General features: G+C 51.4%; 8 protein-coding genes and 1 non-coding gene across 9 annotated transcripts; 3 read left to right on the forward strand and 6 right to left on the reverse strand.

Annotated features, from left to right (window-relative positions):
- Positions 1 to 114: 114 nt before the first annotated feature.
- PMZ80_001428 (uncharacterized protein) lies at positions 115 to 1,026 on the reverse strand (the record flags this gene model as incomplete). The annotated part of the gene is made up of 1 exon (XM_064869872.1): positions 115 to 1,026. One exon carries the CDS (start codon positions 1,024 to 1,026, stop codon positions 115 to 117), a length of 912 nt encoding a protein of 303 aa, XP_064735369.1.
- Positions 1,027 to 2,288: 1,262 nt separating this feature from the next.
- On the reverse strand, positions 2,289 to 3,020 carry RRP40 (exosome non-catalytic core subunit rrp40; the record flags this gene model as incomplete). The annotated part of the gene is made up of 1 exon (XM_064869873.1): positions 2,289 to 3,020. One exon carries the CDS (start codon positions 3,018 to 3,020, stop codon positions 2,289 to 2,291), a length of 732 nt encoding a protein of 243 aa, XP_064735370.1.
- Positions 3,021 to 3,315: 295 nt separating this feature from the next.
- On the forward strand, positions 3,316 to 5,031 carry SSZ1 (Hsp70 protein that interacts with Zuo1p; the record flags this gene model as incomplete). Its single annotated transcript, XM_064869874.1, has 1 exon — positions 3,316 to 5,031. One exon carries the CDS (start codon positions 3,316 to 3,318, stop codon positions 5,029 to 5,031), a length of 1,716 nt encoding a protein of 571 aa, XP_064735371.1.
- Positions 5,032 to 6,256: 1,225 nt separating this feature from the next.
- On the reverse strand, positions 6,257 to 6,354 carry PMZ80_001431. Its single transcript has one exon. It is a non-coding gene; the product is annotated as a tRNA-Glu (tRNA).
- Positions 6,355 to 6,848: 494 nt separating this feature from the next.
- On the reverse strand, positions 6,849 to 9,181 carry PMZ80_001432 (uncharacterized protein; the record flags this gene model as incomplete). Its single annotated transcript, XM_064869875.1, has 2 exons — positions 6,849 to 9,058; positions 9,115 to 9,181. 2 exons carry the CDS (start codon positions 9,179 to 9,181, stop codon positions 6,849 to 6,851), a joined length of 2,277 nt encoding a protein of 758 aa, XP_064735372.1.
- A 1,074-nt stretch (positions 9,182 to 10,255) lies between these two features.
- On the reverse strand, positions 10,256 to 11,521 carry PMZ80_001433 (uncharacterized protein; the record flags this gene model as incomplete). The annotated part of the gene is made up of 2 exons (XM_064869876.1): positions 10,256 to 10,632; positions 10,687 to 11,521. 2 exons carry the CDS (start codon positions 11,519 to 11,521, stop codon positions 10,256 to 10,258), a joined length of 1,212 nt encoding a protein of 403 aa, XP_064735373.1.
- A 1,556-nt stretch (positions 11,522 to 13,077) lies between these two features.
- On the forward strand, positions 13,078 to 13,591 carry PMZ80_001434 (uncharacterized protein; the record flags this gene model as incomplete). The annotated part of the gene is made up of 3 exons (XM_064869877.1): positions 13,078 to 13,097; positions 13,158 to 13,175; positions 13,237 to 13,591. The coding sequence occupies 3 exons, from the start codon at positions 13,078 to 13,080 to the stop codon at positions 13,589 to 13,591; spliced, it is 393 nt and encodes a 130-aa protein (XP_064735374.1).
- Positions 13,592 to 15,381: 1,790 nt separating this feature from the next.
- Positions 15,382 to 17,654, forward strand: PMZ80_001435 (uncharacterized protein; the record flags this gene model as incomplete). The annotated part of the gene is made up of 2 exons (XM_064869878.1): positions 15,382 to 15,504; positions 15,570 to 17,654. The coding sequence occupies 2 exons, from the start codon at positions 15,382 to 15,384 to the stop codon at positions 17,652 to 17,654; spliced, it is 2,208 nt and encodes a 735-aa protein (XP_064735375.1).
- Positions 17,655 to 18,185: 531 nt separating this feature from the next.
- Positions 18,186 to 20,117, reverse strand: PMZ80_001436 (uncharacterized protein; the record flags this gene model as incomplete). The annotated part of the gene is made up of 1 exon (XM_064869879.1): positions 18,186 to 20,117. The coding sequence occupies one exon, from the start codon at positions 20,115 to 20,117 to the stop codon at positions 18,186 to 18,188; it is 1,932 nt and encodes a 643-aa protein (XP_064735376.1).
- Between the last annotated feature and the right edge of the window lie 1,277 nt (positions 20,118 to 21,394).

A 21,394-nucleotide genomic window follows, 5' to 3' on the forward strand; every position in this document is an offset into this window, starting at 1 on the left:
TCTTTGGCATGCTTTGCTCGTTCTCTCTGGGATCACGAGGGCCCCCACGGGACTAAATCAAACCGACAACGTCTTTGCCAGTGCGAAACATGGTCGGGCTCGGACTCGGGCGGCTCAAATTGCAGCAGGCTCGCGGCTCAACCATAGACCACATTCAATCTTTCGTTGCGCTTTGGGGAAGACGTCCGTGATGAGTTCGTCTTCGCGTTGTGGGTCCAAACTCACTATGCTGCCGGGCGTTGCCGTCTCATCGACCTCAAGATCAGCTTTCAAGAAAAGAGCGTGTAGGAGAAGATCGATTGCAGCACGTTCACTCACGGCATCCACCACATACTGAGCAGATTGCATCTGAATACCATCCTGTCGCAGCGGCCTGCATTGCCCGGACAAACTGTGCAACGCGCCCCAGATGTGCCCGGACGCAGGTGGTCTAAGTTGTATAGTAGTTCCATAATCTTTGCACGAATGCACGAAGGTCAACACCTCCGTTCGCATCCAATCAGGCAGGCCAGTGTATGCGGCGTGCAGTGGATGACAGAGAAGTAGAAGCTGCACGCAGATTTCCTCCAAGTATGGCGCACGCTCAAATGCCAGCATCCGTCGAGTCGTTCCATCCGAATTTCGGTGGGTCAATATTGGTATGAGCCACTTAGTGTCAGTGATCAAAACACTAAGCTTGCGTAACCTGACGCCCAGCGGCAATGGTACCGGAATTTGTGGGTGTGGCCAGGCTCTGATCAGTGTGGAATATGCATACTCAGCCGGAAGTGTAAAGGTGGCGTTTCTGTAGAAGACCGGATCGCATGCCTCATAGAATGCTCTTGACACAATCCGAACATCCACTGCATTGCGCGGAAAGCCACCCTCTGTGTTCAGCTCTAAGATCACCCAGTACTTCTTGGCTCTTTGGCGTCTCAACCCTGATATCCACGATTCATTTCGCCTAGAAGGCTGACGGAATCGTGAGCGAGATGGCGTGCCGATTATCTGCCACTTGCTTGATGCGAACCACTCTGCATAGATCATCTGCTGTAACTCTAATGGAAGTGTAGTAGCGTTGGTGTCTCTGGGCTAAAACTCGGATTCGGAGTCGATTCGTGTATTGAACGCCGGCGATGGAAGTTGCGCGTCAACGCCTGTCTCATTGATCGGCTGAGCACTCTGGCCATCGATAGATTGCCGGGCTCAGATCGATTGTCTGAGTCCATTTTCAGAGAAGATACAGTGATTCGTAGAGTAGACTCAAATTGACTGGACCGAAATCGTCGATAGTCCGGAAACATGAGAAGATGGCGAGGCTAGAAGGCGAAGCGTACATTAGAAGAAGACCGAAAGAAGAAGGTATAGACGTTGGTTTGCAAGGCAGTGTTGGTGTGCCGTACTAACAGTATATCTGCACTTGGTGTCAGCTTGTCAGCTTTCACTACCTCACGATATCACTTGTGAACTCCGATCGGGGCGTTGGCGACACCAGTGAGCAGTGAAACATGTTCCGGATCATTGTAATCAGATTTCTTCATGCTGCGGCGGGAGATAGCATCGAGCCGCAACGGAGTCGGACTCTGTCCCCATGCTTGATGCCTTGGGTCAGTGACAGCTAGTCAACCTCGTTCTGGGCCCATGTGGTTCCATCGAGTTTGCCCTGTAATTTCTGAAACGCAGCTTGAACGTAACTCGATCGCTGTTTCTGTCGCCTGCTATCGGCTCCAAAGCACAATGTGCTGGGTAGTCCTTCCTTCGCTGTCCCAATCTCCAGAGGACTACAAATGTCGGGACTGCGACATTCATGTAAATCTGCTCGGCCGGGAAAACGTCTGCTCCGGGTCGCGATTTTGAGGCGAGCCCATCTGATCTTGATCCTAGGAGTGCGCCATTGTTTCAGGTCTACCATCTGAAGAAGTATGTAGAACGTCAAATCAAAGCTCCTGGTCGTATGCACAAGAGGAATGAGCTCTGCTTCTTGACCACGGAATAGTGACACTTCACCACTCTCGTAGTGCGTGCCTTCTTCCTTTGTCTCGGCTTGCATCTTGGCATCCATTATCGCACTGTTCCTCAAGATGTGATGTTTAAGATTAGGTACTAAAGCTAGATGCAGCTTGGGGAGACTTCCAGCGACGAATGACGAGAGCTCGAGTGTTGGCATAAGGTATTTCAGTTCTTCAAGATAAAGACCCAGTCTCTGCAGTCGACTTCCAAGTACCAGTGGCAGTTTCGGATCAGCAGGACAACGATAGCCCCGCCACATATCTCCTGTGAATAGGTCACTGAAGACTTCATTGCAGAGCTCAGCCTAGGCCCGTCTCTTTCAGTGTCCGATTGACCAGTTTCTTCGATTCCTTCTCTTGCACTTCCCCTTCGTCAACCTTATGAAGTATCCGACCGACAGCGATGATGCCCTTCGCGCCAGCGTCAGCACAATGAACCCAAACCTTGCCATTCTTTCCGGTGACAATCTCGAAGCCACCCGGGATCTTGTTGCCTAGTTCTTCCATCAATGGAGCCAGCTGCTTCTTGAGCAGTCTATTGGCAAGGTCAAGACTGACGTCGAAGACCATACCATCATTGAGCGGGCCCAGCCCATCGGCTTTGCCGGTGCTCGGATTCACGCACGTAAGCTCAATATCCGTGTTCTTCTGAGCCGATGCAATTTTAGCATAGACTACGTCTCCGGTCTTTAGCTGTGGACGAGTTTTCTTGCTTGCACCTTCAAAGGAGAAATGTGACAGGATTGCTTGTGGTGAGTAAGCATTGATGTAGAGATGAAATGTCTCAAATGATGCTCCTCTGACTTGGCATATGACTGAGTCGCCTGCTTTGCCTACATACCGTCCATGAGGTGTCGAAATCTGTGCTGCTTTCTTGCGGTGGTCAACCTCGACTCTGCCAGCTATTGTGCTAGTGAAGTCGTTAGAATTGAACTCCTGCTTGATGCCCAGACCAATTTTCCGCTTTTGTGCAGTAGGAAGGTAAGATGCGTCGATGGCATCGCCCGGAAGGACAACAAGGGCTTCTGCCATTCCAAAGTCTTCCTACGGGTCAGCAAATGAGGTACTTGGAACCCAAGACCTGCTTGAGGAACTTGAAAGAATATATGTAGGATGCTACCTGAGCCAATCAAGAAGCTGGTTCGCTTTACTTGCCCTTTCCGATACTCTGACATGTGAGGGCTGGAAAAAAAGTTGGACTTGCGGACAATTCTCGAACAATTTGCATCGAAGATCACTCTGCTCTAATACCACGAATTTCAGAACCAAATCTCTCTTTCGACGTTTGCAGTCTTTGGGCAATAATTTTAACACCAGGATATCCCAGATGAGCGATGAAACCAACGGGGCAACAGCCCCAGAAAACTATGCCATCGGCATATCCTTTGGCAACTCATACAGTTCGATAGCGCATATCTCGCAAGAAGGAAAGGTCGAAGTGATTGCAAATGAAGAAGGAGACCGCCAGATCCCCTCTATATTATCATATGTTCAGGGAGAAGAATACCACGGCACACAAGCAAAGGCACAGCTAGTAAGAAATGCGAAGAACACAGTCGCATTCTTCAAGGACTACGTTGGCAAGTCCTACAACAAGATCGACCCTACACCATGCCAGAACTCAGCACATCCCGTAGAAAAGGATGGTCAGGTCGTGTTCACTGTGCAAGACAAGGAGGAGGATGAACCCAGTAACGTCTCTGTTTCAGAAATCACAACTCGACACATCCGCAGGCTGAAAAACTCGGCTGCAGACTACACTGGCAAGAAGATCACCTCAGCCGTCGTCACAGTCCCCACCGATACCACCTCTGAACAGAAAGCTGCCATCGCGGAAGCTGCCAAAGCTGCCGACGTCGAAGTCCTCCAGTTTATCAACGAGCCCGTCGCCGCGGTTCTAGCCTACGACTCGAGAGCGCCCGAGTCCGTCCAAGATCGAGTCATCGTAGTCGCAGATCTAGGAGGCACAAGGTCAGACGCAGCCGTCATCTCATGCACAGGCGGTGGACTTTACAGTATCCTAGCCACGACCCACGACTACGATCTCGGCGGAAAAGACCTCGACCAGGTCCTAATAGACCACTTCGCGAAAGAGTTTGAGAAGAAGCATAAAACAGATCCGAGAAAGAACGACCGCAGTCTAGCCAAGCTGAAACTCGAGTCCGAGGCCGTCAAGAAGGCCCTCAGTCAGAGTGCGCAGGCTACCTTCTCCGTCGAGTCCTTGGCAGATGGCGTCGATTTCAGGTCCGCTGTCAACAGGACGAGATTCCAACTCCTGAGCGTGAAGGTCTTCCAGAAGTTTACAAGGATGATCGAGGAGGTAGTCAAGAAGGCGGACCTGGACGTTCTGGACATTGATGAGGTGGTACTATCCGGTGGCACATCGCATGTGCCCAAAATTGCAGAGAACGTGCAGGGTATATTCCCAGATAACACGAAGGTCCTTGCGCCTGCGACGACCACGGGCTCATTGAACCCATCCGAGCTGAGCGCACGAGGCGCAGCCATTCAAGCATCCATGATCCAAGAGTTCGACAAAGAGGACATCGAGCAGAGTACACACGAGATGGTCACTGTGACACCACACACGCAAAAGATCATCGGTGTGCAGATTACAGGCCAGCCAAAGGACTCGGTCAACATCATTGTGCCAGCCAACACAGCCGTACCAGCACGCAAAACCAAGATCATCGATGCACCAGAGGGCGACGTCCTGCTCCAGATCTCAGAAGGCGAGCGAGACATCAAGGTCACAAAAGCAGAGCCAACGGCGAAAACCAACGGCACAAAAGACGATGAGGATGACGAAGACAGTGACGAAGATGAAGACGAGGAAGAAGAGCTCAGAGAGAAGATCTACAAGGTCACGAAACCACTGGCAGAATTCCAGTTTACTGGTCTGAAGAAGGGTACGAAGCTGGAGGTCACGATCAATATCGATTCGGATCTCGGTGTGCAGATAACGGCGAGAGAAGCGAAGGGGAGGGGCGGTGTTCGGGGTACATTGGCTGCGCCAAAGCCTACTGAGAATGGGTCGACGTAGATGGTCAGCACGAAATAGACTCTGTTATTTGCATTGCGAATAGGATAGAAAAGTGGAATGAGTGTTACTGTATGTTCTGTCATGCTAGGATCTGGTATGGCTTTATGAGTTTGGCCTGTACCACGAAATTAGAAGATGACCATCCCATGAATTCAGAACCACATCGAGTAAACCATGTCCGACGGCGTAGTGGTTCTGCACGACCTACGCATGGCAAGAATCTACCTTCTCAAGAGCAAGGGAGCACCGAATCATCGCCAAGGAGGGCACCATGATGATCGCCTCGATCGAAGTCGAGCCTAGCAGCAGTGACCAAAAGGGCCATTATGCTTCCGAGTAAGCTTCTCAACGTCATCGTTGCCATGAAACCCGAGTCGTTATGCCATACGAGCGTGCCCGTACGAAGGGTTTGATGATAGACATCTAAAGCAACGCCGGCATTGAATGCTGCTTTACCAGTCCTGGAGCTGGTCTTGGGTCGATGATATCCAGCAGTGTCAGTGGTCGTAGCTATCGAGTGGTGGTCCCAGTTTGCTCTGGTTCTCTCGGTATTCCAGGGGCGTGCCATTCGTCACGATCCCATCCAGAGAAACTGACTTCCGCTTAATTTAAGAGTACCTGAGGTAGTAGGCTTAGGGAGGTAAAGAATCAGAAGCAGTCCGCTCCAGAGAAGGATAGGTAGATATGTAGCAAACCTGGTCGCCAAGCTTCTCCTGCTCCTGCAGACCCAAACGTCTTTGTGATTCGTGTTTTTTTATGCCTCGCTACGTTCTGAGCTTGAGGAGGATAGCAGAAAGCTATCAATCCCGCTCCGTCGTACATATTCGAGCAGAGACACGCTCCGGCCAGAAAATCAAGCTGGCCAGATCAGCTTCGGAAATTCGTCCCAGGAGCACACCAGTACCTTGTTGAACATCACACCTGAAGCCACACCACTACCAAGACGAAGCCCGTTCTGAGAAGCGTACTAAATGCTGCCTGCGATACATGTCAGCGCTCGGGAGTACGCCAGTGCTCGTAGGTATCTAGTTAAGGTTGTCGGATACTCCGGCAACGTTGATTTTCCGCCAGGAGACACGATCATCTGCTGGCAACAAAACGTCACTGATCTGCACATATGTCACACACGACGTAGCTTGCTTGTCCTCTCGTCTTCAGTCGATTCTCTTTGAAGTTCTCGACCAAAAAATGAGTCCACAGCATGAAAACGAGCAAAAATGAATTTTTCCTCGCCGGGGAATTGAACCCCGAGCTGCCGGGTACAGATGTACAGATAGTTTTCTGAATGAAAACCGGCGATGTTAACCATTACACCAGCGGGGAGTTTATGTGTCGATTGTGGAAGCAAAATTTGATATTGGAATATATGAATAATTCCAATCTCGCAGCGATGATGCGGACAGTCTCGATCAAGTTGCGCAGATACAGTATCTGACCACTGGGGGACACACCCCAAGCTAACACCAGCTTCATCCAACGAGTGCGATATGGCACCGTCATACTGCCCATTTCTGGATCCTGCCGTTAAGTCATTGTTCTTGATGCCCGCGGCGTAGGTTGGACACTTAAATTACTTCAATGAACGGGATATGGCTGGCTTATGCTCTCTTGTTGCTACGGCTACACAAGATACGTTCTTCATATACATGCTCGAAGCACTATTCCGCCCTAAGTTACGGCTGCTGCTGTTGCCGTGTGCTTCCTATACACAGCCGTTTGAGCTCCAAAACATGACCATGCTGTACTAGCAACCACAAAGTAAGTCTAGATAAGCCCAAAGTACTGCAAATCTCTGTCTTCCAAGTGCACGCATCTGCTCATCCGGCTGCCCCAAGACCTGCTTCAACTTCTCTACCAGCAAGCTCTTTGGCTTTCTCCGTCCTGAAAGCGTTGAGCCTCTTTTCTAAGTCCATCCCAGCTCTTGCAACTTCACCGGAAAGGTCATCCTCGTCCAGGTCCATTTCGGTCCTATTCAAAGAAGCAATTTCGAATTCAGCTCTCATGCTCTCTTGAGCCGACACAGGAGAATTGACACCACCACGACCCGCAGGCGACTCGCGAACCTCCTTCAGATCGTTGTCCCAGTAGCTGGGTCTCCTTTTCTTGCGCAGATGGGCATTTTCTTGTGTCCCTTTCCTGTAGACTTGTACGTTAGGACTCAACTCCTTGAGTCCGCGTCGAGCTTGATGCAATGCTTCGGGTGGGTTCGTGCCAAATATGCTCATGCGTACAGCGGCTTTTGTTTGCTCATCGACCTCCATGATATCATCGCTGCCTTGCAGTCTCAATGTAGGTCGGGTAATCTGGTCACTGACATCTTCAGCAATGACAAAGGAATCGTCCATGGCTCGCTTGCGTCTAGCAGGTATGTAGTGCTCCGGGCCAGGTACACGAGGTGGACTACTGCGGAAGCGGACATCCTCTCCACTGGTGTACGTGCGCCTGCTACTTGGCCTACTCTGAGCGCTGGGTGGTCGCATCGAAGAAGGCGGTCTTTGGTAGTACCTACTGACGCCTCTTGGTGCTGCCTCTGCTCCAATACCGTTCTTCCGGTATCTGCTAGGGGGCTTGGCCAATGCAGTCAAGGTGTCTGTCTTGTACGAATCACGTATACGTGAATCGGGAGCTTGGTCAGCACCGACAGACCTCGAAGCAGCCGTTGAGAATGAATATTGTGGACGTAGTGTTGGCCTGATGGTCGGCCGCATTGGCTCCTGGACATAATACCATCCGGGGCTGAAATGTTCGTGAAGCGTATTCATCTGCAGCTGTTCCCGCATGTATGGGCTGATATGTTGAGGATGCGCATACCCGTCAGCTGTTGCAGGTCGTGCTCTTCCACGTGCAAATGGCATTGGGCTTCCTGTCGATGTTGCTCGAGAGGCACCAGGAACTGGCACGTGCTGAATAAACTGGCCTCCATCTTGACCGAGCGCAGCCATGCCCGAGCCTGCCGCAGAGACAGGCCTTTGCATCATCAACGGGCTTTGACTGTGCATGTACGGCTCAGGACAAGGCGTTCCTGCACTGAGGCGGTGTACTGCAGGGTCAGGACATCGCATACTGGCTCTCATATCGAGGCTTTGGCCAGTGACAGTACTTCCTCCGACGTGACCGTCGTCTGCTTGATCGTTCAGTATGCCTTTCAATAGCTTTCTTTTAGCTTTAGCTGAGTTTGCAGCGGCTTCTGCGGTCTCTGATAGGAAGATGCTCCGTTCTGGCGAACTGGGTAGCTCTAGCTCCATGGACGTGCCACAGGATCGCCGCTTGAGGTGCCTGACAATAGGTGATTCTTCGCTAGATTCATCATCTGTGTCCTCTGTTGTCAACTTCAGCTGTGTTAGCGGCTTCTCGAGCTCAGTCTCTTCGATACTGCTGGCCAAGACAGCATCTATTGACGGTTTGGAATCATTCCCGTCGTCTTCAGATTCGTCTCCAGACGATGGAAGTGCCGTAGCGATAGCTTCGTGGATGCCATAAAATGACTCGCGCATATTGGGCGAGGTAAAGCCACTACTGACTGCTTCGATGCCTTCAGTTCCATGGCTTATGTGGTGTAGGAGCAAATCCGGAAGAGTCGGCGATGGGAGAGGCTCTCGTACATCTACAGAGACAGCAGCAAGGTTCTGAGGTGCTGTAGAGTATCTCCATGTCTTCCGATCTGCATCTGCATCCTGCTCTTGCCCGGTTGACTCTCCGATGCTCAAGCTTTTTGCCGGACTACCTGGGTCAAGGTTCATGCGGGACTCGATAGAGCTCGCTGGAGAAGATGCTGCTGCCATATCTCGGTGCAGAGTTGCTTTTGCATTCTGGAATATTCTTTGCATTTGAGCAACATGGACAGGTGAAGGAGCATCGTGAGGTGGAGGCGGTGCCACAAGCCGTTTCCTCCCAATATTTGGTTGCGGTTGATTGGGAGATACTATAGTCTGCGCCGACGGAGCGCTTGATTGAGCTGGGGGACCTTTCGTCGAACGATTTGCACTGAAGGCAAGGGATGAGCTTCTTCTGGGCGGACTGAAGGGTGCTGGGTTTACTATTAGTCTGACTTGCTTTCTTCTTATCGAATGAGACCAGACTTACGCTGTGGTGTTCGAGGCAAGGTAGATGCTGTCGAACTCGAGGATCCGGCTGCAGGTGATTCCGTCATGCTGAACTTCGTAGTCCTGTCCGACTGGTCTGTAGAAGTTCAAGACATCACCGCTGTTGACGAGCGAGAAAAGCTAGTATCTCCGGACCAAGGTCGTGACACTCATATGAGGGCAGAATTGCATCCTTTTTGCTCGAAAGGGCATAACCTAAGTCCTGAGCGGAGCAGGTGCGAAAGACCCGAGACGGAAGTCAGCGAGTCACTCGTGCCTACCTTTGCTGGCTTCATGGTGTTCGATATTGCCTTCCCGAAGCTCTCAATTTGTTCAGTAGAGCTGTAGCGTAAGGGAACAGCCAGTGCTCCTCCGGAAAGCACGGCTGTAGGCTTGCCTTGGGTCATTCTGCACCCGCACGGCCAACATCTAGCAATATGAAGGACTTGGGGTCAGTTGCAGACTATCGCTACGGGACGCGACGGCGATATTCATGATAGCGTTTGTGCATCTCAGACTAGCCAGCCACACGCACGACTGCCGTTGTGTCCGGTGAGCCTTCCCGGACCATGATATCCTACAACCTGACGTGCCAGGAAGAAGATGTCAGATGATCGGTCGTGTGTCTACCCGGTGAGTCGTACCTGCCCGTGATATTCGAGCAACCTAGGAATAGTTCATAGGTTACCGTATGCAAGGTCAAGCAAGAAAGAGATTCACAAGTCCTTCTAAGGATGACGACTGCCTAAAGAGTGATCTCGGCAGAGTTGCCCTTTCAACAAGATCAGCTGTGGCAGATTGCATCCGATGAATTCATGTTCCTGTTCTTCTAAATCTAATATGTCCTAAACGGCAGATACACCTGAGCCAGTAAATGTCAGCCACTGGGAGACTTGCCGTCGGCAATGGTGGGCACCGTCGACGCTGGCTCAACGAATCATTTGTATTAGCATACTGGAGCCGCCGCCGCCGCCATACGCTGCATTAGCCAAGATCTCAAGAAGAATTTGAGCGTATGAAATGTCTCTTGTTGATTATCTATGTCTGGGAGCTGCCACGACTTATTCTGGACCTCACATTATTCGTCTTCCATCGAACGTTGAATACATGAACGAATAGAACTATCGGCCACAACGGTTAACTCAGCCTTTAGGGAACAATGCCCATTCTGTTTGGGTCTCGAGCATCCCAATGCGCTGAAACGTCTTGACTGGAATGGCGCCGGCAAGCCCTCGCCTGCACTTTCTGCCAAAACCGCAGAACCTGTGTCGGACCTCGTGCTTGTCCGCGTCAAAACATTCCTCGGTCACTTCAGCAGAGCAACCGGGCAACAAGGTTTTGGTCTCCATATGGCAGTAGTGGTGCTCCTCGTAGGAGTACCAGTCCGGCCCGTATGAGCTAGCAGAGCTACACAGGGCCTCGGCAGACTGTTCACCCTTGACGAGAGTGCCGTGAAGCAACAGCTCTTTTCTGGCCGCTATTGTCTCGTCGCTCTCCTCCTCGTCCTGGTCATTGTCGTCTGTGCAGATCTTGTTAGCCAGAACTTTACTTGACAATCAGTCCAGTCTCTTACCTGCGTCATCGGCGCTTCGTCGCCTTATGTCATTATGGAGACGTTCCGATTCGTACCAGTCCTTCGCCAGGAAATCCTTGGTATCGCAGCCATCAGGACCATACTTGAGTGGCTTCTCTGCGAAGACGGGGACAGTAATCCGGCCCTTCATGTCGTCCCACTTCTTGAAGCGAGCCTGGTGCCCGCATATGAGCTCGGGCTGATCACTCCATTGCTTCGCGTTGTGTTCGCTGAAGTTATACCGCATGAAAGCCTCGATGTCCAGGGAGAAGCCTGCAGGTGGATCTTGGTAGTTTCCATGCGAACCCGCAGCTGCTCGGTTCTTAGACTTGCCAGATCCGTCTATCCAGACACATCGTGGTCGCAGGTCGAGGTGGCCAATGGTCTCGAGAGACTGATACCATGGCATGCCGCATTGATCGACGGTGAGCGGGTCCATAACCATCATGACTGGCTCGCCATCTGGGTAAGCGACAGCCATAGAAGATACACAGATTGCGTCCTTCTTTTGTGCAGCCACGGCTATGTACCGCGGCCTTCCGCTCGAGTGGAGGGTGTTTATGTGTTCCGTGCGAAAGCCACCCTGATCGATGTGGTGGCCGTGTTTGTGGTCAAAGCCGAGGTATCCTCCATGAAGGTCCCATAACCCTACGGATGGAATGTGGCCCCCACAAGCATCACCTAAGCCACACCTGCCCGCAGTGAACTTTACCTCGATAACTTCCTTCGTGGACTTCAAACCTGCTATGCCCAATCCAGCCGTTGTGCCGAACACTGGTATCATGGCGAAACCGATCAGCCCAGTAACTGTGGATAGTGCCGCAAGAAAGGACATTTTGACTGACTCCGTTGCAACGGATCTGAGGATGTTGGAGCCGGCCTAATAAAGATCTAATTGGTATCAGTGCTAATGTGAGGATACAGAGATGGCCTGCTCACAGGGGTTCGATCACGAAGCGACACTGATCACAGGTATTCGTGGACTCTGCAACCTGAGCAATTAAGCTGACAAAAGCTGTTAACGACAATCCAGTATATAGTCTTCGTGGTCAAGGGCCTAAATGGCTGTTCATCTGTGGCTATTTCGAATGGGTTGGAAGTGATGATTGCCTCACCTGTTCGTCGTTGGGGGGGAAGTGACGGGTTCTTTATACATCTTTCCAGCTCAGACTATGTTGCTCATTCCATCTGCTGTCCCCACACTCACTTCGAAGTCGCGCTGATCGACATTAACTATTGCTAGAGCGTGTATCTCAATCAGGCATAAGATCCCAGACTTCCTTAGCGCGACGATAAATCGTGCGCATGATCGTGTGTTCTCGTCCATCGAGGTGAGCGTATCAATGAAAGACAGCATATGGACTACATCCTCATCGGCGATCACATCATTTGCAACATACCCACACACCATATTGGGAGAACCTGAACCGGCATCTGGAACCAGCTACTCGATGCCTGTCTACTTCAAAACGCAATCGATGACACACCACCACTAACATGTTGTTAGATGCGATTTGCTTGGAGCGATATTCTGGTGAGACAACAACATCCGCATGCATCCACCTCAGGCGGAAATCGATCATACGAAGAATGACCTGACGTTGAAGTGGTGGCTACAAGCAACGGAAGGCGTCTTTAGTGGTCAGGATCCTAACACCAGGTAAGGAAAGGTCGGCAGGAACGTGCTCAACTCTTGGATGTGACGAGTGACTGCTTCTCCTTCCACCGAATTCGTTGACTCTGTCTCATTTTGTTTATAGCGAACCCCCACAAGGTGTAGGACGGCAGATCTGATAGTTCGCCACCATCAACGGGCAAGGTAAGAACACGAGTAGTGTCAAATAGGTCGATATGAACTTGTTCTGGGTGAGGCGGAGAAGACTAGTTGGTCTTTCTCCTGCTCCGATTGGCTGAGTATAAGTGAGCTCATTCCGCCGTTGCAAATACAGGTATCCTTGGCGTTCAGATAGCGGACACAAAACCCTCTCCAAGAAGCAGCACCATACGCTCTTGGTGCAAATATGCATCGCGTCGTTTGTTAACAGCAAAAACAACTCGTGCTTGTCTCAGATGTTGTGATAGTGCCTTTTTGCGTTCAATGGTTTCAGCGGAAAGCGCGACAACAATGTGTGTGTCCAATATAGACACAAGTTGTTCGTGCTCGATTCAAACCGCGATGTGAGGGTATATGAAGGCTCTCCTGTCGCACAATTGAGAAGTTCCTTCTTTCCATCTCTTCACCACAGGTTGACAACTTCGATATTCGAGCTCCGTTTGCCGGCAGTGCTACCATCCCCAGAGGATCGCATTCCAGACACCCGCCAACGGCAGCAGCCACAATGCAGCCATCATCCTTCATCATCGGGCTCACTGCCATAGCCACAGCAGCAAATGCCTCTCCTACCTTCACCGTAAGTAAAAGCCTCCTTCAGCAATGCCGGTACAAGACATGTTACTGAGACACAACTTAGCCCGATGTTGAACAAGGTGTTGACCTTTTGGCTGTCAACAAAACAGCTGCACCTATGGATCTCACCATCCCATCACCAGCTTGCCTCTCCGACTTCGCCACTACCAACAATCACTGCAGATTTGGGCTGAAAGCCTCATGGACTCTGGAATGGGCGAGAGTGTTGCAGAAAGTTGGGTCGCAAGCCCACCGATCTGGTTGAGCACAGTACTCAACAACACCGAGGTCTCAGACCTCGAGTCCTCAGCCGGAGACCCCCTCTTCTTGACCTTCAAGAAGATCGATAGCCCTTGGGATAAGGGTGGTGAACAGGACAAGCACGGCAAGCAGCACTGGTGCCATAAGTGGAAGAAGATCTGCAAGGCATCTGGTTGGATCTGGCCTTATCCCATGTTCAAGTGCTTCAAGGTCGTACACGAGTGTGTGTCGAATTAGTTGGCTCTGTTTTAGGTTCGGATTCAGACACATGTCCTTGAGCCGGCGTCTTACCAGGTCGAAATAGGAGGATGAATCGCATAAGGAAGTGCCCTTCTCGACTACCAGCCAGATATCGGCGTCGCCTCCAACGCTGTGAACTTACGATGGCGCAATGTAGGATCGATGCGACTGCGGGTTGCTGCTTGCCATAGACCGGTATGAGGTGGATAGTTTCCGTGAATAACCTTCAGTCATAATCATTAATCTCCGGATAAATATGTTCAACGCTGCAAAGAACCGCTTGCTACAAGCGATCTGCTGTTTTCCATCTAGTACTCGCACGTACTACATCAGACCCGCGATCTGACCATGCGAAGACGTTGTCTCTTGTGCCGTTCTCGTCGTGCAGATGCCCGAAATGACATCGGAATCAAGATCTATGAAATGCTTGTATCGCGTGTGAAAGTGGATCGATCGGAAGTTACTTCTGCGGCTCATCCAGATAAGCTGATGCACGCTAGAGCTAACACGGGAAAGCTTCGCTTTGCTCGAGTCCCTCGTGCCGGATCAGCTTGTTTCATCCCCTGTTTGGGAAGCTCTTAGGACTCTTCGGCCGCCATGCTAACACCAGCTAAGAACTATGGTCAGCATGATACCGTGCGGCCCACACGCCACATGGCCTGGGGATAATCTCACTATGACCACTTGGGCATCCAAGTCGCGCTCTGGACCTCGTATGATTACTGTACAACAATGATCAAGGAGAGCACATGAGACATTGAGGATCCGACGATAACTGTTGCCTTGATACACGTACAGCATGAAGCGATCACTTTCGGAGCAAATCCATCTGCCAATCAGCTCAAAGGCAGCATCACTCGACATGAAAAGAGTGAGCATTTGTGCGATGATGCATGTTTCAGATAGAGGCGCATTGCCTGTAGCACGATGAACGTCAGACGTGATAGGATGGTGTTAAGCCAGGTTCAGGCACAGGTTTAGCCCAATACGCAGACCTTATGCATCTCTCTTGATTGAGTTTGCTAGGGTCTTTTGCTCCAGACCCGCCCATGTAAAACGACCAACGACACTCCTGAAATTGTTGGAGACAGGCGATGCTCGGCTCCAGGATGGTCCATCTGCACCTCATTTTCTGTGCAGTTTGGTGTTCCAGAACTCCGAGTCTGCATTGTCAGTAGCCTTACTACGGTCTATTCTTCCTTCCTCTCTATTCATTCACTTGGCCTATCTGCTGCAGGTTTTGTTCTGGTCGTTCGAAACGATCTAAGTCGCATCGACAATCACTGCACACTTTTTGTGTGCGTCCATTCGTTTACTCGAGAAGCACCCTTCACCTCTTCGACGCAACCAGGTCTCGGTCAGCCACCGATCTATACCTTGAAGGTACCATACAAGTCCCTCAGTCCTCGAGTCCTGCTTCTGCGATATACACAACATTCATTCTTATACCCGACTGCGCTGGCCGCTTGCACAGATTTAGCCGACAGAGATATCAGCCCGAGCTACACTACCATATCATAAGATCGACACATATTGAGTGAATGTACAGACATCTACTCACCAGAATATCTCTACCGATCTAGTATCCGATCCAGGAATTCATCAAAGCAACTCTTCAACATAGATCGATTGTTACATATCGAGTCTATTTCCTCGAGAGCAGCATTGTACTAGACGTCAGCAAGGCGGCTGAATGGAGTACGGAAATGGCCAGCAGAGGCGTGTGAGACCGGACGATGGATACGGCAACCCACATCCGCAGGCAAGCAGAGTACCACGACCACACCATGGCCCTATTCAGAGACCACCGGTTCAGCTTTCTGCACCTCCGAGACCTTACCAGCATAGACCCGGACCTCAATATCCACATGCAAGACCTCTGCCTGCTCAGCTTCGACGTCCGGACGATCGTACGACCCGAACAAACGGAGAGCATGGGTATCAACAGCCTTCTGCTACCTACGACCATATACAGGACGAAGCTTTTCCGCCTCCTCCACCCAACCGTTTCCAACCTCACGGCCGTCACTTCTCCCATATCTCAGCTCTATCCTCCTCGCAGCCTGCTATAGACTCAAGACCCATCTCTGAGGTTGATTCGGAATATGTGGCAGGTCCTACCTTCGACCCTCGCGATACCGCTCCGCACTTGCCCACGCAAGACGAAAGACACCAAGCAGAACCTTCCATTGTCCGTCAGGCAAGCATGGGTAAAAAGGCCAGACCGACCATGACCACACTAAAGAGCAGCAGCAGCAAGAAAAGTCTGCCTCTCCGTGACTCCGAGACCTTACCTTCGGAAGACCAGGCAGCCACGATGGCGGCTCTGACAGCGGCTATAAAACAAGGCTTAGGCCCGGGAACCCCAAACTCACACGGTGATGGACCAGCACTACGCATGCCATTCCAAGGAGATCCAGAATCGCCAACCTCTGTCTATACGGAGAAGACTGGCACTCACAACCGCGACACCAGGCGCGTTTCGTCGTACAAAGAGTATGATCGGGATTCGAAACCGTCAACGATAGCCGAGCACGACGTAGACGACTACGAGAAGTCAAACTTCGCTTTCGATCTGCCGACACCAATGTCCCACAAGTCAACACACCCGATCGTGGCAGACGAGAAACCTGGCATGAGCGCGAAAATACCGCCAGGCAAGCGTCCACCGAAGCTCAACATGGATATTGTGCGGGAGGCTGAGGCCCGAGGCAGCATGACAAGTCTGTCAGACTTGATCAAGAGGGCGACAAGATTGGCTTCAAATCTTGACAGAGGCAGGACTGCGAGTCGGATGGAGTGGTTTGGCAGTAGCGAAAAGCTGAGCAGTGATAACAACAAAGTGCGTGACTCAACATATTCGGATGTGCTGAATGCATTCCCGCAACCCGACGGGACTGGAACTCCAGGAAGAGATCGACCCACTACGATGTGGCCGAACGGAGAGAAAGCTTTCATGGCGTCGAAGTCATCACTGGGTCGCTTTGGCGATGGACAGCAAGAGCCGGAGAGGAAACCTAGGCGGAAGTGCTGCGGGATGTCACCACCAGTGTTCGTGCTTGTTCTGATCATCGTGATCCTGCTTGTTGCCGCAGCCGTTCTGGTACCGGTTTTCTTGATTGTTCTACCGAGGAACCGTCAAAACACCGGTTCAGCAGAATGTCCGTCAACTCATCAGTGCCAGAACGGAGGTGTGAGCGTGGTCGCGAACAATCTTTGCTCCTGCATATGCGTCGATGGCTTCACAGGCAGCGACTGTACAACCGAGCAAGATCCGGAATGCATCTCTGCCACACTTACAGAAGGTGAAAACGAGTACAAGAATGCGACTGTCGGCAGCTCGGTCATGCCTCTGCTTAATAGCGCCCAGAATCAGTTCAACATATTCCTCAACACAACTAACATCCTTTCGACATTCGCTTACAATAACCTTTCGTGCTCGGGTGAAAACTCACTCATTGACTTTGGCGCAGGCAGTACGTCTGCGAAGGCGAGGCGTTTCGTGATGTTACCAGGCATGATTAGCTCGGAACCACACGTCCCAGCATTGAACTTGCCAGCGTCCGAATCGAAAGAGAACAAGAGATTCGTTATCGTGGATGGACTCGAACCCGCTGCGGAACGCCTGCAACTCGTCCACGTGCCGATGCGTACGCTCCAACCACGACAAGACGCCACGCAAAGCGCAAACGGCATCGTCTATGCGACCTCCAACGACGCCACCAATGTCCCAGCCGAGAGTCAATCCTCAGCTCCTTCATCAGGCACAGGAATACCCACAGCAACTTCTGCTTCCCCGACACCGTCAGCAACGAAGGGCATCAAAGCAACAGATGCCCAACTCGATTTCGCGGCAACGGTGGTCTTGTACGTCCTCCAAGACAACCCGCAGGTCAACGTTGCTGTGGCCGCGCATCAAGCGTTTGCGACTTACTTGGAGACTAGTGACCCGGGAAACAGCACGGTGGAGGTTTCGGCAGGCAGCCAAATGATACAGGCGGACTTTGATAAGCTTCAGATTATATTCACGAATGGGACGACTACAGGAGCGTCCAGGTAGTTTGAATGCAAGCCAAGATATGCCACTGATGGTTGGTTACGCCATAGCAAGCAGCAGCGAACAACATGGTCTCTTATCTAGCGTTCTTGCATATGACGGTCGACGGCGCATAGCTAATGAATGTTTGTGTACGTTTTTCGGATCTAGCGTTCGAGCTGGCTAGACATGATTTAGTGCTACTTAGCTGGAGTTGGTGTACAGTGGCTGCAGTTCCTGCTCACACGAGTCGATATGTGAGCAACAGGAATGGCGAATATGATATGTATTGAATCATTATGATTACTTTTGTCCTCCTATTTATGTATCCGGTCCGTGACCGTGACCCTCGTGCCTACATGATCTATATTGATATCGTACATTCATTCGTTCCAGCATGATTCATCAGTTCGTGACTCCAATCTTTCAGTGCACTAGGTCCTCCCATATATTCGTCACGTTATACTTTCAACCCACCCCGACCAAAATGCCAATACTACTCATACACACGATCCCTTCCCAACCCGGTCCAACCCAAAATCCACACAACCACAATCACAACCCACTATCAATCTGATCCACCCCCTCCACCCCTGCAAAAACACCCCAACTTTCACACAACCCCCCAACCTCCCCCGGCACCTCCATCTCAGCCAAACTCCCCGTCTGCGTCACAAGATTCATATACAACCCCCCACTCACATGCCACGCGATATGGCAGTGAAACGGCCACACACCGGGGTTATCACTGTTGATTTGGACGACCATGTACCCGTTTGGTTGGAGGAGGTAGGTGTCGCGGCGGAGGGGGTTGGTGGGGTTTGTGGTGGTGCCGGTCCATGTTGCCTGGGATTGTGTGGTGGTTGAGTTTGTGGTTGTGGGGGTGGAACCGCCGCCAGCGGAGAGAACGAACATGTCGTAGCCGTGGAGGTGCATTGGGTGGGCGACGGGGGAGAGGTTGTTGATTACGAGGCGAATTGATTGCGCGGAACCGAAGTCGATTGTGTTTTGGGATGGGGGGAGGGTGGATGTGGATATGCCGGATTGGATGAGGGAGAGGGTTGGGGTGTTGTAGTCGGCGCGGAAGGTTGAGTTGTTCATTTGCCAGAGGAAGTTGCCTGTGCTATTGCGGGAGACTGTTATGTCGATTTCGTGGGTTTGTTCTGGGGTTGAGGGGGGTGTGATTGGGTAGTAGGGGGTTGTGGCTGTGACTGGGGCTTCGGCGCAGGGGTCTGTGGTGTCGGGGTGGGCGGTGCTTGTTGGGGTGATGGTGCGATCGGCGGAGGGGTAGTAGAGAAGGGCTAGGGCGTTGGGTTGTTTGGCTTTGGTGCATGTGGAGATTGTGCTGCGGATGAAGGCGCTGGTGGTTGGGTCGTTGTTTCCTTGGATGAGGACGTCCATTCTTTGGCCGATGGCGAGGGTGACGATGTTGGTTTGATAGGGGATTATTGGGGTGAAGTCGACGGCCATTACTGTGAGGACGTGGTTGTCTACGCTGAATTTCTGGGTTGCGTCGACGCCTGCGTTGATGAGGCGGAGACGGTGGGTTTTGCCGGTTTGAAGCTGAAATGTGGCGAGGCCGGCATTGGGTGTGCAGGGACCGTTGACGGCGGCACAGTTGGTTATGCCTTTGCCGTTGATGAGGTTGTTGTCGGAGATGGGTGAGACTTTGCTTGCGTTCGTGCTCATAACATCTTGCACAGTGCTGTAGTAGTCTTGGTAATAGTAATCTGCTAGTAGGAGCGGTCCGAGGTCGACGTCGTATGGAGCATTATCTGTTGGTCCGTGGATGACCATCGCACCGTACAGACCTGCTGTGTATTGCGCTGAGTAGTGCGCATGATACCATGTGGTACCGTAGGTGCTGGCTTTGAAGCTGTAGGTATATGTCTGACCAGGCGCGATGGGACATTGTGTCACACCTGGCACGCCATCCTGGTAGTTAGTGCCCTGCTGAAGCATGCCGTGCCAATGCATTGAGGTACCTTCGTTGTCAAGGTTGTTCTGTACTGTCACCGAGATGGTATCGCCCCAATTTGCTTCAATTGTCGGACCAGGAAACTGGCCGTTGATGAGCATGACAGGCCGTGAGACACCATCAGGTGCAAGGGTCGACCTCGCGATGGTGAAGTTATATGATCGCACCACACCTGTATCGGGCGCGTCTTGTGGATTGGTATTCAAGGCGGTTCTCGTACCCCAAGGTGCTGTTGTCTGCCGCCGCCGATCAGGAAGGAATGCATTGTAGGTTGGTGCATCTAGTGACCCAAGTGGTGACTTTCCATTTGTGTCCGACTGCTTGAGGTTCCAATCCACGTTTGTTAGCTCATCTGAACTGAGTGTCCAGAAGTCGTTGGGATCTGGCCCTTTCACAAGGTCCAGATACTCGGATGAGCTCAGCACAGAAGCATAGACCTTTGATAGGGGTGAGATGCAGCAAGCACTGAATATGGCGAGTCGTAGCCCGGCAGGCAAGCTAAGATACATCGCAAGGAGCGCTTGTACAAGTCAGGAAGGACCTGGGGCAGGTAAGCAATGGCCGTTCTGTGATCCGGCAAGAGAACCAACGGGGTTGATATGTTTCGATTGGCGAGTTCATAGCGCAGACACAATGCTTTTCATATTCGATGCATAGAAACGAATCCATTGTGTTATAGCAAGGCTGGGAGGGTATGAAAGCTTCAATAGTTGAGGAGAGTTCGGGGTAGTTCGTGAGGTTGGCGCTTGGCCAACCTCCTTATTTTGATCTAAGCAACAAGTCCCACGAGATCGTAAGACGCCTCAGCTAAACACCAACGTTATTGTCAAAATTGACTAGACAAGCGCATTTGCCGTTGGTGATGCTGTGAGAGCCTATAGTATTCTTACCAGAACCTTACACTTGCTCATCAATAAAGAGCACCGCGGATTGCACTGCTGTGAGCCACTAAACAACCAGAAAAGTGCGCCTGCAATAACTTCGTAAAGCCCGGTGCTGCGATACCATCACAACAAGATGTGATTCGTTTGCTTCTTTGATAACGTTGAAGTAGAGCGCCGCCGTAAGCCAAAAGCAGCACAAACCTACTTCTGAAAGCTGAAGGTTTTGAGAGGAAGCTGAAGCAATGGGATGGCAAGAATGGAAAAGTAGGTGGCAGGGCACGGCCAAGCGCGACCACCGTTATGGCAACTTTCGGCAGACTTGCCTGCAGAGCGGAGCTCAATCTAAGCACGAAAGGAGCCCAGGCGTTCTGGAACACTTCGCATTTTGCAGCAGCTTCAGTCATGTTTCCGCTACTACTCCGACGCAGCTGCCACATTCACAGCAACTACCTTCGACGATACTCATCAACATGTTGATGTAGGCGGCATATCGCCCCAAGGATATAGTCATGCTGGTCAGCTCGATTCCCAAGACCTGTTTCACCTGAGACCACGCGCTTCCCTGGTGTGCCTCGTTTCATTGATAAGCTCTTGCTTGAGCTGATTCATAGTGGCGTAGGCTCTGTGTGTGGTGATAGCGGCTCGTCGATTTCTCGGGGATACATAAGTGAGGTGCTTTTAGCTGTTTTGCATGCTATGTCAGGTACGACACAATCTGGGCAACTTGAATTTCGGGCCTCACGCTTTTGTGCATCTTGCCAAGCGCTGTTCACTGGGCATGACAATATCCGAAATGATGGCGAGGCATACATCCATTCACAGAACATAGATGTTGTTAGCGTAAATGCAAAGGCAGGATGTTCTTTTTGTGTCTGGATGGAAACTATATACTCTAGGGAGTA

Source organism: Knufia obscura (assembly GCF_036327395.1).
Source record: "Knufia obscura strain CCFEE 5817 isolate CBS 148926 chromosome Unknown scaffold_1, whole genome shotgun sequence".
In the NCBI taxonomy this organism is placed as follows: domain Eukaryota; kingdom Fungi; phylum Ascomycota; class Eurotiomycetes; order Chaetothyriales; family Trichomeriaceae; genus Knufia; species Knufia obscura.